This window comes from Mastigoproctus giganteus, chromosome 1 (assembly GCF_048544385.1).
Source record: "Mastigoproctus giganteus isolate SK-2022 chromosome 1, ASM4854438v1, whole genome shotgun sequence".
Classification (NCBI taxonomy): domain Eukaryota; kingdom Metazoa; phylum Arthropoda; class Arachnida; order Uropygi; family Thelyphonidae; genus Mastigoproctus; species Mastigoproctus giganteus.
The window spans coordinates 40531086-40545759 of NC_143575.1; the positions used below are offsets into that span (position 1 = coordinate 40531086).

General features: G+C 35.1%; 1 protein-coding gene across 2 annotated transcripts in view; it reads right to left on the reverse strand.

Annotated features, from left to right (window-relative positions):
* Positions 1-14674, reverse strand: part of LOC150090732 (histone lysine acetyltransferase CREBBP-like) — a 362719-nt gene that overhangs the window by 262747 nt on the left and 85298 nt on the right. For both annotated transcript variants that reach the window (XM_090372373.1, XM_090372367.1), the window contains exon 3: positions 1521-1721. In XM_090372373.1, the coding sequence (XP_090228499.1) occupies positions 1521-1721 (201 nt within the window). The remainder of the gene's footprint in view (positions 1-1520; positions 1722-14674) is intronic.

Consider the following 14674-nt stretch of genomic DNA (forward strand, 5'->3'; position numbering starts at 1 on the left):
AAAAATTCAGATTAAGAGGTAGAAATTTATGGATATTATAGAGAAATCCTTTTATTTTCAATGTCGTTACATTGAATGCAAAATAGCATTAGGTAAATGAGAAATTGGCCAGGACCAACCACACAGGATATTATAACATGTTGAGACATTAAAAAGAGGGTTGCTATAAGGAGCTTCAAATGTACATATCATAGTGAAACTCATTATCTCCTATTTCTGCATTTCTATTAGCCCTTGTCCTAACCTGAAGTTTGAATTTACTCATTGTATTGACAATACTCCCAACACTACTGTAGGCACATTTAAGACTGTTTTAATTTTATACCCTGACACACCCCTTGAAGTTATTTAAACATCTCTGTAATTATTAGTTATTTACTTATTTATTTTAGTTATTTGTTTTAGTTTACTTAGTTATTATTTAGTTACTTAATAGGCATTTAAGCTTCTCTCCCATTTGAAACATCATTACCCTTATTAGCTGTTTTTGCAAAAAAACAAGAATTCAAGATGTGTGCAAAAATTACTTTGACCTACAACAGATACACATATATCTATATTAATCATGTTCCCTGTAACTAGCAGTTTCCCTGAATCTAAGTTCTCAGTATTGGCAAAGACACTTGCACACCTTTGTTCAAACATATTCAGTCTCTACAAAATAAGTTCCTTCTACCTACAGGTATGGACCATGATGATAAAAATTTCCTTCCAAAACACCTGTAGAGTTCTTAGTCTTGAGCCAATGCACAAGCATATACCCTCCTATTATAGGTGGGCAAAATTTCAGAAAAGGCATACATGTTTTGACTCAACATCATGGCATTTTTTCTGCATGGTCCTATACTTATACAGATGTTACAAATTTTAAATACAGATATTACAAATTTTAAATATCTATCTTAATCTAAGTCATAACATACAAGTCTTAAGTGTCTCTAATAAGTGCAGCATGCAAGTGTTCAGATAGCCATCAATGTCACCTACTAGTAAAAAAGGTTAGAGACCATTCCATTTGTTTTGTAAATAGTTTTTACTTTTAAATTTCAGAGCAGTAGTACAACTTCAAATTTTAAAATCTTATATTAGCAATACTAGTTCTATCAACTGAAAGCTACAAAATTAGTGCTGAAAACAAGCACTGAATTTTTCACATCCATATTTGTGACAACCCTTGATTTTTTGTTAATTAAAAAAAAAAAAAAAAAAAATCATGGTTTCAAGTATATATATATATTGCAGGGATGAACACAATATATCAATTAAACTGTAATGCAATATAAAAATTCAAACAAATAACAAAATCTGATATTAAGTCAATACAAATCAAGTTGTCGACATAAATGCAGTTGACTTGCATGTGATAGGTTTAAAGCATTTTTGATTCTGCTAAAATAAGCATAACAATGTATTCAGATCTGAAATTAATATAAACATGTACCTCAAAGTGCCATGTTCAAATTATCAAAAATTTCACATTTAACTGTAGAAAAGTATTCCAATGTTATTGTACTACTTACATTGCTAAGAGATGAATCTAATGGGGAAGCATATCTTGTAGGTGTATTTATACCTACAGATGCACGAGATACTTTCTGAGCCGCTGCTCCACTAGATGCAATAGGTGTTTGAAGATTAATATGTGCTGCTGTTGAAGCAGAATTAAATGTAGGATAAGATCCAGTGTTTCCTGAATGTCCTATGTGTCCTACATTTGGACCCTAATAAAAGAAAATAATATAAATAAAAGAACCCGTTCCTATAAATCTAATATCCTATCAATATTAAGTGTGAAAACATGCTAAAGCACAATAAGTTAACAAATTAACCTTTTTTTTTTTGCTGTGTAAAATATACTACTTTTGATTAAACTACTAAACTGATCATGAAAATTACAAACAAAAAGTTATGGCAAGTAGTTTTTTGCTATCTCTTATTTTTGTGTAAAATGCATGTGTATACAGAATTAAATAATTTAAAAGAGAATAAACTTTTATTATTCTTTTATCCTTATATTATGTAGAAATAGAAAGTTAAAAATTAAATAAATAAAATTTCCTTTTCTTACATATGGCTTTGCCTTCTATTTATAAAAACTACTGCTAGTCATCCATAATGGCTGGATCCAACTTCCATTATTCTTATATCTTTGTAAAACCTCTCACCTCAGTCTTTGCTAACAGCACTATCAAAGTTATCCAAGGAAAAAAATCCAAATGCAAATGTAGAAGTGCATTTTAAGACACATCTAGCAATTTGAATTTTTATAGTTATACAATAGTTCTTTCCAACCAGATTTTTAGTTTTTACCTTTTATTTTTTATTATTTAAAAAAGTGACTTCCAGATTTTAAAAGACTGCTCTGTAGCTAACCAAATGGGGTTTAATTTTTGTTCAAAACTGCTATCATAGAACAGTTTTCTAATCTGCAGTCACACAGATTCTTTTTAGTTTGCATCACTTTATTTTGAAAATTTTTCCTTCAAAATAGTAAAAAAAAAAAAAAAAAAAAAAAAACATAATTTAAAACCTTAAAAATTTTCATTAAACTCAGCTTTACATACAATGGGGAAAGAAATATCAACTGAAGGTCCACTAATAGTACATATTCATACCTCCTAAAAATGGAAAACTTCTAATATAGATCTAACTTTAGTCAAATAATCTGTAGCTGCATTTCACCACTGCCTGAACAGCATTCTCATCTTTTCTTCCAAGTTACATAATATGCACATAATAAGCATAACCTTGTGAAATGCAACAAACAATACCTTAAAGTTGTTTACTTCATTCATATTTTATTTCATTCTATTCAATTACATAGTACTGGCTAATGCAAAGGCTTTATGTTTCACAGCATAGCCGAAGACGACTATAGCACACTATGCCAACTTTGTGAATCAGCTATCAACAGTGCAGTTACATCACTCAACAAATTCAAGACATACTGATCTTTTGCAAACAAATTCCCTTAAAACAAATGAAACACTTAAATATTTAAACTAACTAATCTTCTTTTAACAACCAACACAACTACAACACACAACCAACTACCCGATAACCATAACAATGACAGTACAGTAAACTCCAGCTGAGTTATTAATGCCACTTACATACAAAAAACAAACACTGAAATTAAGATATTAAAAGGAAAATCTTTATCAGAAAATTCAAACACGAAAAGGTACTTGTCAAGACATAAACACACGACAAGACATTTTTTCGCATAATGTTGCAAACACATACTTATACTGGCACATGGTACACATATTTAGGCTAAACATGAGAAGAGCCACCCAAAGCCACCTTTTATGTGTATATCATTAAATTCAATTGGTCCCTAATTGAAAATTTATATACATACAGGGTGTCAAACTTCACAGGTTGATTCCTTGAGTGGTTTTAAGCACAAAAAGAAAAACTAACATGGTTTGGTTGTGAAAAGCTACAGATCTGTGGTATTTGACTTTTAAAAATGCTATAATAAAAATTTAAAAAAAAAGCAAACACTTATCTGGTAAAATGTTTATTCATACTAATTACATGCTCGTTCTTATTTATATTTTCTTATTCTTATTATTTTTTACCATTCCATCATCATCAGCCATTTTCAATCCTCTGAAGGCCTCCCCGACAACTTTCCAGTTCCTTCTGTTTTGTGCAATGGCCTTCCATTTACTGCCCACGAACTCTTGAATTTCATCTGTCCACCTCCATTGTTGTCTTCCAGGTTTTCTTTTAGCTCCTTTTGTTTACCATTCTGTTATTGTCCATCTGTCATCATGTCTTCTTCGAGCTATGAGTCCTGCCCAAGTCCATTTCAGTGCTTTAATTTTGATAAGAATGTCCTTCACTTTTGTTTGCTGCATAATCCATGTGTTTCTCTTCTTATCCAACAGTCTGATTCCTAATATAATTTGTTCCATTCTTCACTGTATAGTTTCAGCTTCTCTTCCATTCTTTTGGCGAGTGCTCACCCAAGTTTCACTTCCATAAGTCATGGTGGGGAGTATACATTGGTTCATTATTTTACGTTCCAGAATAATTGGGATATTATTCCTCAGTATGTAACTATATTTCCTGAATGCTATTCATCCGAAATTTATTCTTATCTTGACTTCTAGCCATTTATCATTGTTACAGCTAATGACTTATCCAAGATAAGTATATGAATCCACCTTTTCAATTTTCACTCCTTCAACGATTATATCTCTTTCTGCGCATACTTGTTCATCATTACTTTTGTTTTAGCCATATTCATTTTTAGTCTGAAATTCTTATTAACTCTGCATAACTGATTAAGGTTTTACTCTCATTCTTTGGGATCATGGCTTATGATCACAATGTCATCTGCAAATAGTAAATAGTTTAGGTACTCTCCATTCACATTGACTCCTTTCTGAGACCAGCCAAATCTTCTGAAAGCTTCCTCAAGGACAGCAATAAACAACTTCGGAGATGTTGTGTCTCCTTGTCGAACTCCTTTCTCAATTTTAAATTTGCTACTGTCTTTATCTAGTCTAATAAATGTGGTAGCATTCTTATATATTTTCTTCAAATATCATAATATGGGGTGTCTAGGCCTTGTCTTTCTGGTGCCCAAAACATTGCCTTATGCTGTATGGAGTCAAATGCCTTTTCATAATCCACAAATGCCAGGCAGAGTGATGTTTTATATTGATTTGCTTTCTCTATTAGCTGTAATATTACACGAAGGTGATCCATAGTTTAAAATCCTGTTCCAAAGCCAGCAGCAGTAGGAACCTCCGTAGCCAGGTGGGAAGGAGCAGCAGTGTGTAGCACAGGCTTCTTGATTAGACCGGGGTTCTAGCCCGTCACCACCAAATATGGAGGATGTGGAAAGGTCAGGGAATGACCACCGCATATCCCGGAGCAATATGGCTTTAGTTGCTAATGCTCCTAAAAAAAAAAACCAAACCAAAGCCAGCTTGCTCTTTCAGTTGATTCTCATCAAGTATTCTTTCTAATCTGTTAGTGATGATCCTTGTGAACAACTTGTATATGTAGGACAACAAGCTAATTGGTCTATAATTCCAATTTCTGATTTGTCTCCTCTCTTATGCAGCAAAATTATGATTGCATTATTCCACTCCTTAGTAGTCACACCTTTGCTAATGTATTTTGAAGTCTTGTTGGCAGTTTGTGCGTCATGTCTCTTCCTCATAATTTTAACAACTCTACCATAACTCTAAAATGAAAGTACAGTCGAACTTGGTTATAACAAGCATCAAGGGACCAATAAAATTTCCTTGTTATAACCATTACTCACTATTGTCAGTGATGAGTTAAATCTACCTCCAATTTTTTTTTTTTTTAATTCTCAGTAACTTGATAAAAAGATAGATTCAAAAAACAAAAGGATTATTAGAGAGAAAAAAATAATATTAGTACAGTATATACCTACATATTATTTGTATTAATATGCTTGTATAAATTACAATACACTTAATATTGAACACAATTTATTTGTCTATAATTTTAAATCACACTTAATACTAAACACAATTTAATTCTCCGTAATTAAAAACAATACTAATAAATAATAAACACTATTTCCTGTTTTGTCGGTGTTGTAGATGTCTTCGACTTTGAAATCTTTCTTAATTTCTGCCCAAACATGGTCAATCCATTCATTTGCCCTTAATGAATCTGCAGATTGAGATTCTCCACTAATTTTTGCATAAACAATGTTATGTCAGTTTTTAAATCGATCCAGCCAATCGTTGTTACATTCAAAATCATCTTGTCCAAATTGTTTAGCAAATTTTGCCGCTTGAGCCTTCAAGATCAGACCATCTATTGAAAGTCCAGCACTTCTTTGTGTAGAATACTACGTACAGGTCTGGAGGTCTCATTTTAGGAAGGATGTACAGTTGCTAGAAAGAGTACAGAGAAGCGTAACAAGATTGGTGAGAGGAACAAAGGGGTGTGCTTACGAAGAAAGGCTTAAGTTCTGCAAGTTACAGCATCTGGAGACTAGGCACCTGCGAGGTGATCTGATCGAGGTGTATAAGGCCTTGAATGGTTTAAGCAGGCTCAATGCTGACAGGATACTTCTGCTTGCTCAGATTAAGAACCTGAGGGGGCATAGATTCAAATTGAGGAAAGACAGTTGTAGAACAGCTGTGTGGAAGTTTGCCTTTAGCCAGTGGGTAGTTGATTGCTGGAACAGACTTCCATCTATTATTGTGGAAGTTGGACAGATTAAATAAATTTAAGGCTGAACTAGACAAACACTTGGAGTGACCGGGTGAAATGGGAAGGGTTATTTTTTTAGCTGATGCTGTATAAGCGTGATTTCCTGCATCATATGCCTCAACTAATGCTAATGTTGGTGAACCATTGAAGCAACGCTCCATTGATGTTGGTAACCTCACACTTTCTAATTTTTTTTTTTTTTTTTTTTTTTTTGGCTATGTTCTTTTCCAGTGCCCATATGTAAACATGTTTATTCTTTCACAATGTCAATACTGTTGAATAGGACAAAGAAAACTTTTTTCACACTTCAACATTTTTTGTACCACTTTCTATCTCATAAACAATTTCGACTTTTCACAAATCATGAGACACTTTCTTTTGTTAGTGGATATGTTTCCGAAAGAAGGGTTCATTTCAAACTGATTTTGCTTTAAAATGACACTAAAGTGATCTGCATACAAATAATTATTGTTTCCAAAATTCTAAAGTCCCAAAATATATTTACGGTTCAGTGAGTACAAGAAAATCTGTAATGCGACCATAGATATTACAAGCAGAATGCCAATGCACTATTGTATAGCCCGTGTCCCCGAAAGGACAAAGTTAGGTCATAAACCAGCCCCTAACCCAATGCGGGTGGTCATAAAAGCTAAGTCACCCCTTTCATTTTTGTCTATTTCAAGAATTGGGTTTTTTCGACTACCTGAGCAATTAAGAATGTTTACATAGTTAGCAAAATTTGTTCGGTATAGCCATGTAGTACACTCATTATAACAGTGGGCATATGGGAATACGTGTAAATTAAAATCACTATGGCTTTTTACTCATTACAGCCGTGATCTCTTTATTTATAGCCAAATTCAACTGTATGGGAAAATAAATTACACTACTCATACTTAATTGTAGAGAGAGAGAGAGAGAGAGAGAGAGAGAGAGACAAGTAAAAAAAATAAATAAATAATATATATATGTATATATATTCAAAACCTGCATTAACATCTGACTGATTATACAACAATGACAGATTTACGATAAAGCAGAACTTGACTAAAAAAAAATAATAATAATAACCCTTCGCAATCATAACAAAAAAAATTTGGAACATAAAAGAAAACAAAAATACTCAGAAACTTTGAAATTGATGACAGGAATAAAAAGAAGTAAAGGACTGACGAATTGAAGTAACAAATATACTCTTCAAAAAAAAAGGGGGGGGGGGGGCAATATTGTAACAGATGTTACAGTTTTAAAATTAGTGGATGTTCAAAGTGACCAAAGTTTGGTTAGATGAAAACCTTAAATAAATGTGCAGAAAAAAAAACTAATTAAGCAAAATCAACTGCTACTCATACAAAGCAAGCAAAAATATTATAATAGGAAAAAATAGATGTCTGTTAATGAGCTCGTTAATTTTTCAAATAATGCCAAAAGGGAAAGAATGAGAAACTTTGGAATCACACTGGGCCACTTAATGGATACTATGATGCAGTGACCAAGGAACTGGATGCAAAAAACAGTTTTAATATCATTCGTGGACTAACGTTATTAGTGGAGCCCCCAGAGTTCTGTGCTGCCCCACTGCTGTTTTCAATATTTATTGATGATATTAATGAAGATATATCAGGCTTATTGTCTAAATTTGCAGATGATACAAAGGTTGGCAGGATGGTTAATGACAGTAATTAGAGTGAGCTGGTACAAGACCTAGAAAATTAGGTCAATGGGCTGAGAAATGGTAATTGAAGTTTAACATTGAGAAATGCAATGTACTGCATAAGGGTAACAGTAATCCTAGAGTAACATACCAACTGTGTAGTACTATACTCAGGGAAGCAGAAAATGAAAAAGAGCTGGGTGAAATTGTGCAGTGAGATATGAAATTCTTTGAACAGTGAAGAGAGGCCACCAGAACAGCTCATGGAGTGTTGTCAATGATATGCGGAAATTTTGCTAGCAGCGATTATCCCATTGTAAAAGGTCATGGTTAGGCTGCATCTTGAGTACTGTATACAGGTCTGGAGGCCTTACTTCAGGAAGTGATGTAGACCTGCTGAAACAGGTGCAGAGAAGGGTGCTCTTAGCCAGAAAGGCTTCAGTTCTGCAAATTGCAAAATCTGGAGACCAGGCACCTGTGGGAAGATCTAACAGGAAAATGTTTAAGGCATTAAACAGATTGAGTAAGCTAAATGTTGATGATGTTCTTTCTAAGACTACACATGTGAGGAGGCATAAATTCAAGTTGAGGAAGGATGGCTGCAGAATAGATGTGCAGAAATTTGCCTTCAGCCAACAGCTGGTTGATTAGTGAAATAACTAAGGAAGAAATAGACAAATTCTTAGAGGGTGAAGAGTGTTGGGTTTTTTTTTTTTTTTTTTTGCTGATGCTTTATAAGCTTGCTTTCTCACATTAATTTGCCATTAATAATAATAAATATGGTCCCTGATGTTTTTTGCGAAGTGATTAGTTGTAAACTCGTCTCTCCTGCAGTCATGCTAGAGTATAAGTAGACTTTTTTTTTTTTTTTTTTTTAAAGCTAGGATGTACAAAATGTCCAGCCAAGTTTTATGAACTTTGAGGAGTTAAAAGTTGATATGCATTGTTAATAACATCCTTATATTCGCCACTAGAGTGATACCATTTTTGGACAGCATTGGCCTTTATGAATCCCCATAATGAATCATCACACGTGACAAATTAGGACTTCTAGGAGGTCACTTCAGAGGTACAAATAACACAACTGATCCCCACCATATAAACAATCCAGAATAGACACATTCAAATACACATGCACTTGTTGTAACCAGATGCATAACTACCAACTTCAGACTTCTGGAAAGCAGATTTTAAAACCCATTAATTTTCAAAAAATTAGGTAATATATGCAGTGTGTTACATTTTAGGCACATTTGCATGTATAGCTTAGCTTAATTTTCAGCACTCGCCTCTTGGTGAGTGCTGAAAATTAAGCTAAGCTATACATAAGATGTAGTTATTACATTACAGCACATAAGGACTCCTTAAAAAATCAAGAGTCATTTTAGGCACATTTGTTACATTTTAGTGAGGGGTACAGTGGAGAATGACTTTTTTTTTTATGAGACCCCCCCCCCCCAGCATGAGAAATATTAGAAACTAGAGTACAGTCAGTTCTGCTATAACATGGTATATGTGTTCCTAAAAATCACCACATTATGGTATTTCACACATTAAAAACAACAGGGCTTATTGCAAAAAAATAGGGATAGCTGCAGCGCACTTAAAAAAAAAAAAAAAAATTAATAAAACTGGTCAGTTTTAATAAGTTCAGTCTGGTAAGTAATACACTAAAAAAAGTTAGAAACCTGATGAAATTGCTAACACAAGTTTAAACTTATTAAATTTCTAATAAATAAATAAATATTACAGTAAATACAGTACTTTACCTTGGCAAGATATGAAGTTTGCTTGCTGGAAGTGGGTGTGGTGAAAGATTGTACCTGGTGAGTTATAGTGAAGAAGTAGGAGAGCTATCATTCTTAGGACGAAACGTCGTTACACCTGATGTGGAAGGGTCTGACTCACTGTCCTGCCTTAAAATAGCTATCTCGCTTTTGTTGCTTTTCCTACCTCCTTTCATACAGGAGCTGCCTGTATGGTTCCAAATGCCACGAAGTTATCCTACTCTACATTCAGCATTATAATCATTATCTTCAATCCACTGCAGGTGCTTTTCACTCCCACTTAAAACAGCTGATAACTCTGCTGTTTTAAGTTCTTGTGGAGCAGCCTGCTGGACTTTGTCATTGTCCTCATCTCGACTTTCCACTTGGCTGGCTGCAACAAGTTGTTGCAAGTCTTCAGTAGGTAGATCCTCATTGTGAGACTATACGCTCCTCTACACCTTACTTTTCTACTTCCTCAAAACCAAATTTTTTGACAGAAGCAACACAACTTGCTTTGATTTCTTTTAGTTGCTCTGAAGGTTCAAAGCCTTCAAAAATCGCAAATTAAATGAGGGATAAGTTTCTGCCATACAGGATGCAAGCAGTCTTTTGTTACATCATTCCAGGCTTCTACAATCATATCTATGGCAACTTTGATGCTAAATCTCTTCCAAAATTCAATAACAATTTATGCCTTGTCACATTCAGTAGCAGCACTTAACATCTTGAATGTTAGCTTTAAATAAAAGGTAAAAAAAAGGGTAAACTGCAGCCATTATCAATCCACTGCAGGATGGAAGCCTCCACAATTCATGTTGAGGGAAATAGACCATATCTGCCACGCTGGTCCAGTGCAGGTTGGCAGATCGAACGTATTTAGCAGTCAAGGCTTGAACCCCGTTCTACTCGAAGCGTGTATGCCAGTGGTTCTCAACCTGTGTGCTGCAGCACCCCCAGCGAACTCACAGGGGCACCATGGTTACTACTAGCTTGAGGTAGTTTACCATTTCAACATTACTTATTAAGTTGTTTGGTCCTAACTACTTAATAAACAGAACTGTTAGGTATTTCTTTTGGCCTAGGGGCACTGTTAAAAAATTACTGATACACTAAGGGTGCCATGAACTGAGAAATTTTGGGGACCTCTGGTGTGTATTATTGCAATCCCACTCAGCTACAGAGGCCTTAAATAGTAAGCCTTAAATGCTGCTATCACACTCTGGACAATGGGCTGTAGTAAAGAGGTTGTGTCTGGAGGTAGAAAAATTACTTGAATATTCAGAGAGAGTTCAGCAACCGTCTGAGGATGGCATGGTGCATTTCAATAGCCAACACGAATTTTACCTCCAAGAACTTAATGCTGTTTTTAACCAATTTTTGTGTAGATTTCAAAAATCACCATGATAGTTTCACATAACATCACAGTTATTAAATACAGGAGTTGCATTTTACCAAATATATTCCAGTTTCACATATTCTAGCCAGTAATGTAGGACACACTGATTTATTTTAACAGACAAGCTAATTCTCTTAATTTTAGCAATCAATTCTGGCCTTTGGTTTCTTGTGATAAACATAGTCAGGGACAATTTAAAGCGAGCACACTTCGTATTTTTGGTGTTGATTTCTGTAGGCAGTGCCAAGGTTTTCCAAGTATTAACCAATCGTGACATGTTCTGAGGGTTAAATCTATCCTCCAAACAAAGATTTCAGTGTTTTGAAAAAGACATGAAAAGTTTTTGAAATATTTTGCTATGGAGGACAGTATGTGTTTTTGCAAAGACATTATTGACTTCTGAAAGAACTAGATGTTGTGAAAAGTCAGGTGAATGGCATTTATTCATAGATGCCTCAAAATTAAGTTTAAAAGCAGTTTTGCTTCATAATGGCAACGAATTTCCATCAGTTACTGTGTTTCATTCAGTTGGACTTAATCATGAAAGTATGTCTAAGGTTCTACTGCTATAAAATACAAGGATTATGGTTGAATATATGCAGTGATCTTAACGTTATTGGTTTGCAGGGAGGGTTTCACAAAATACTGTTGTTTTTGTGTTTGTGGGACAGCTGGGCAACATTAGGACAAGCGGAATGGGTTCATACCAGGACACTGTAAGGTAAAATATATTCCTTTAGTGCAATCAAACAAAGTTCTTCTTCCACCCCTGCACATCAAATTTGATTAAAAATTTTGAAGGGACTAGATAAAGAAGGTAACGGATTTGCATACTTGAGAAGTGTGTTTCCTAATTTAAACATACGCCAAACTTAAGAAGGAATTTTTCTAGGACCTCAAATTAGGAAACTCCTGAAAGACGATGTGTTTGAAACCCAATTAAAGGAGGTTGAATTGGCAGCTTGCCAATCATTTGGCAAGAAAAAACTATGAAATGTTAGTGTCCAATTTATTCAAGTGCTACAAAAACATGGGCTGTCGAATGTCGTTTAAAATTCATTTTCTTCATTACAATCTTGAATTTTCCCCCAAAAAATCTGGGAAATATGAGTGATGAAACAAGGGGATCAGTTTCAAGATATTTCCATGATGGAAAAGCGGTACCAAGCCACTGGGATCCTGTAATCATGGGGGATTACTGCTGGTTCCTTGTGAGGGAGAATAAGGTGGAATACAAGAGAAAATCCCTCAGTAGCAAATATTTTTAAGGGCAATTACAGGTACGTTGATTATACACTGGTGTTCAAAGAAAGTGCATTACCCCTTAAAATTGTAATTGTAAGACTGACATGTGTAGGTGATGTAATATTGCATCAGCTGTTACTTTCGGGTATATAAGCATACTCTGCAAGAGTTGCAGTCATTCCTTGCTTGTGTTAGGATGGCAAGTTACGTGCAGTTGATATCAGGATGGCAAGTTACATGCAGTTGATGCCACAAAGAAAGAGTTGCTTTACACGAGGACGGATGTCCTTCCCGTCATATTGCTTATAGAGTGTCTTGTAATCAGTCGACAGTGAGTAGATTTCTTTCCAAACTCAGGAATACTGGTTCTGCTGATAGGAAAAAAGGAACCGGACGCAATCTAGTCAACACCAAAACAGGACCACGTTTTGAAACGCTTATGCCTTAAAAACAGTAAAGCTTCTTCATCTGAGCTGAAAAGAGAATGGGAAGAACATATAAAAGTTGTAGCAAGTGTAATAACGGTCAGAAGATGGCGCTTCAAAAACAGACTTGTAGCCCATCATCCTAAGAAGTCCCAGCTCACACAAAAAAATGAAAAAAAGCCTGATTAATTTGGGGTAAGGAGCATTTCAAATGGACTCCCGAGCAGTGGAAGTGTTATTTTCTCGGATGAGAAGAAATTCAACTTGCATGGCTCTGATGGGAGACAAACAATTCGACAGTGTACTGCTGTCATCAGGGCAGGAGGAGGTTCCACTAAATATTAGTTTGCACCTGGTGAACTTTTCATTTTGTTTGTCATTTAAAATGATAAACTAAAGCAAACTGAAGGCTTCTGATAACATTTCAGCCACAATTGCAGTGTTTACCAAAACTGTTGTATAAAGGTTAAATTTTTTTTGTTTTTTTTTTTTTATGAAAACCCCAAACACGACAGGTATTAGAACCTATACTACTTAGTACCGTACATGGGTGGAGATTGAGAAGACAAGAGAAAATATTTGTTGACATTAGACTTGAACTTCTGCAGACTTTAATTTTCAGGAAATACGTATGAAGGAAGGTTGTTCCAGAAAATGGCAGCTGAATGAATAAACAATGAAAATGAAAAGATGGTTCTGTGAGTTTGATGTTGGACAGTAAATGGATGTTGGCTGGTGGCAGCACATGTTCGGACTGTTTTGAAAGAGAGAATGGGAATTATAGAAGCCAATTCAGAAGAACAGTGCCCATGGAAGGATCTGAAGAAAAGGCATGCAGAAGAAACAGTACGTCTATGAGAAAGCGAGTGGAGAGACTCTGTTAGAGATGAGTCATTAATTAACCTAACTGCCCTCTTCTGAATGGAATCTAGAAAAACCTGAGAGATGTTTTGGGGTCACAGCCCCACATGTGGGAATATTCCATGGTAGGGCAGATTTGCAATTTGTACAGAATGAACAGCAACTCTGAGAGCAAAAGATAAAACAGAGCTTTTTAGATGAAGAGGAAGCAATATTTGTAATGTGCTTGTGCCAAGAGAGATTAGAAGCCAGGGTAATCCCTAAAAGAAATATATCAACTTGCCTAGAAATCGGAGTGTCACCAAAGATAAGCATAACAGCAGAAGAATCCTTTTTGAGAGATATAAGACGAGAATGAGTTTTAGAAGGATTGAAATCAACTAACTCACTGGAGAATTACCTGAAGATCCGCATTTAAGAAATTGGTAGCAGATATTCGAGAAGTTGAAACTGATTGGGCAAGGTTTCTCAAAATGGAAAGTGGAATGCAATGTGCTATCATCAGCAAAACTATGGATAGGAAATCCCAATGGAAGAAGGTCATTAATATAAAAGAGGAAAAGAGTGGGGGAAAGAACTGAACCTTGCGGGACACCAGCATTAGTGGAGAAGTTAGAAGACAGAGAGCCATATACCATCACCCTCAGTGAGCCATCAGATAGAAAACTGGATAACCAATTACAAAAAACAGTTGGCAAACCATAAGATGGAAGCTTGTTTAGAAGACTTTCATGCTAAACACAATCGAATGCCTTTGAGATGTCAAGGGCAACAACTTGTGTTTCACTGAACCTTTCCATTGAGTTAGTCCATAAATGGGTAACATAAGCCAGAATATCACTAGTGGATCGATACTGACAGAATCCATACTGGGGATCATTGATCAGATGGAAGGTTTCTAGGTAGTTTAAGAGTTGGCGGTTTATTGATTTCTCATTACTTTAGAAAGAGTAGAAGTAATTGAAATGGGACGATAATTGGATGGGAGGGATTTGTCACCCTTTTTTAGGAACTGGCTGGATATGAGCAAATTTCCAAGCAGAAGGAAAAACACCTTTGGAATAAGAAAGAAAAAAAGGCGGCAAAAACACGAGTAAGTTCAGGA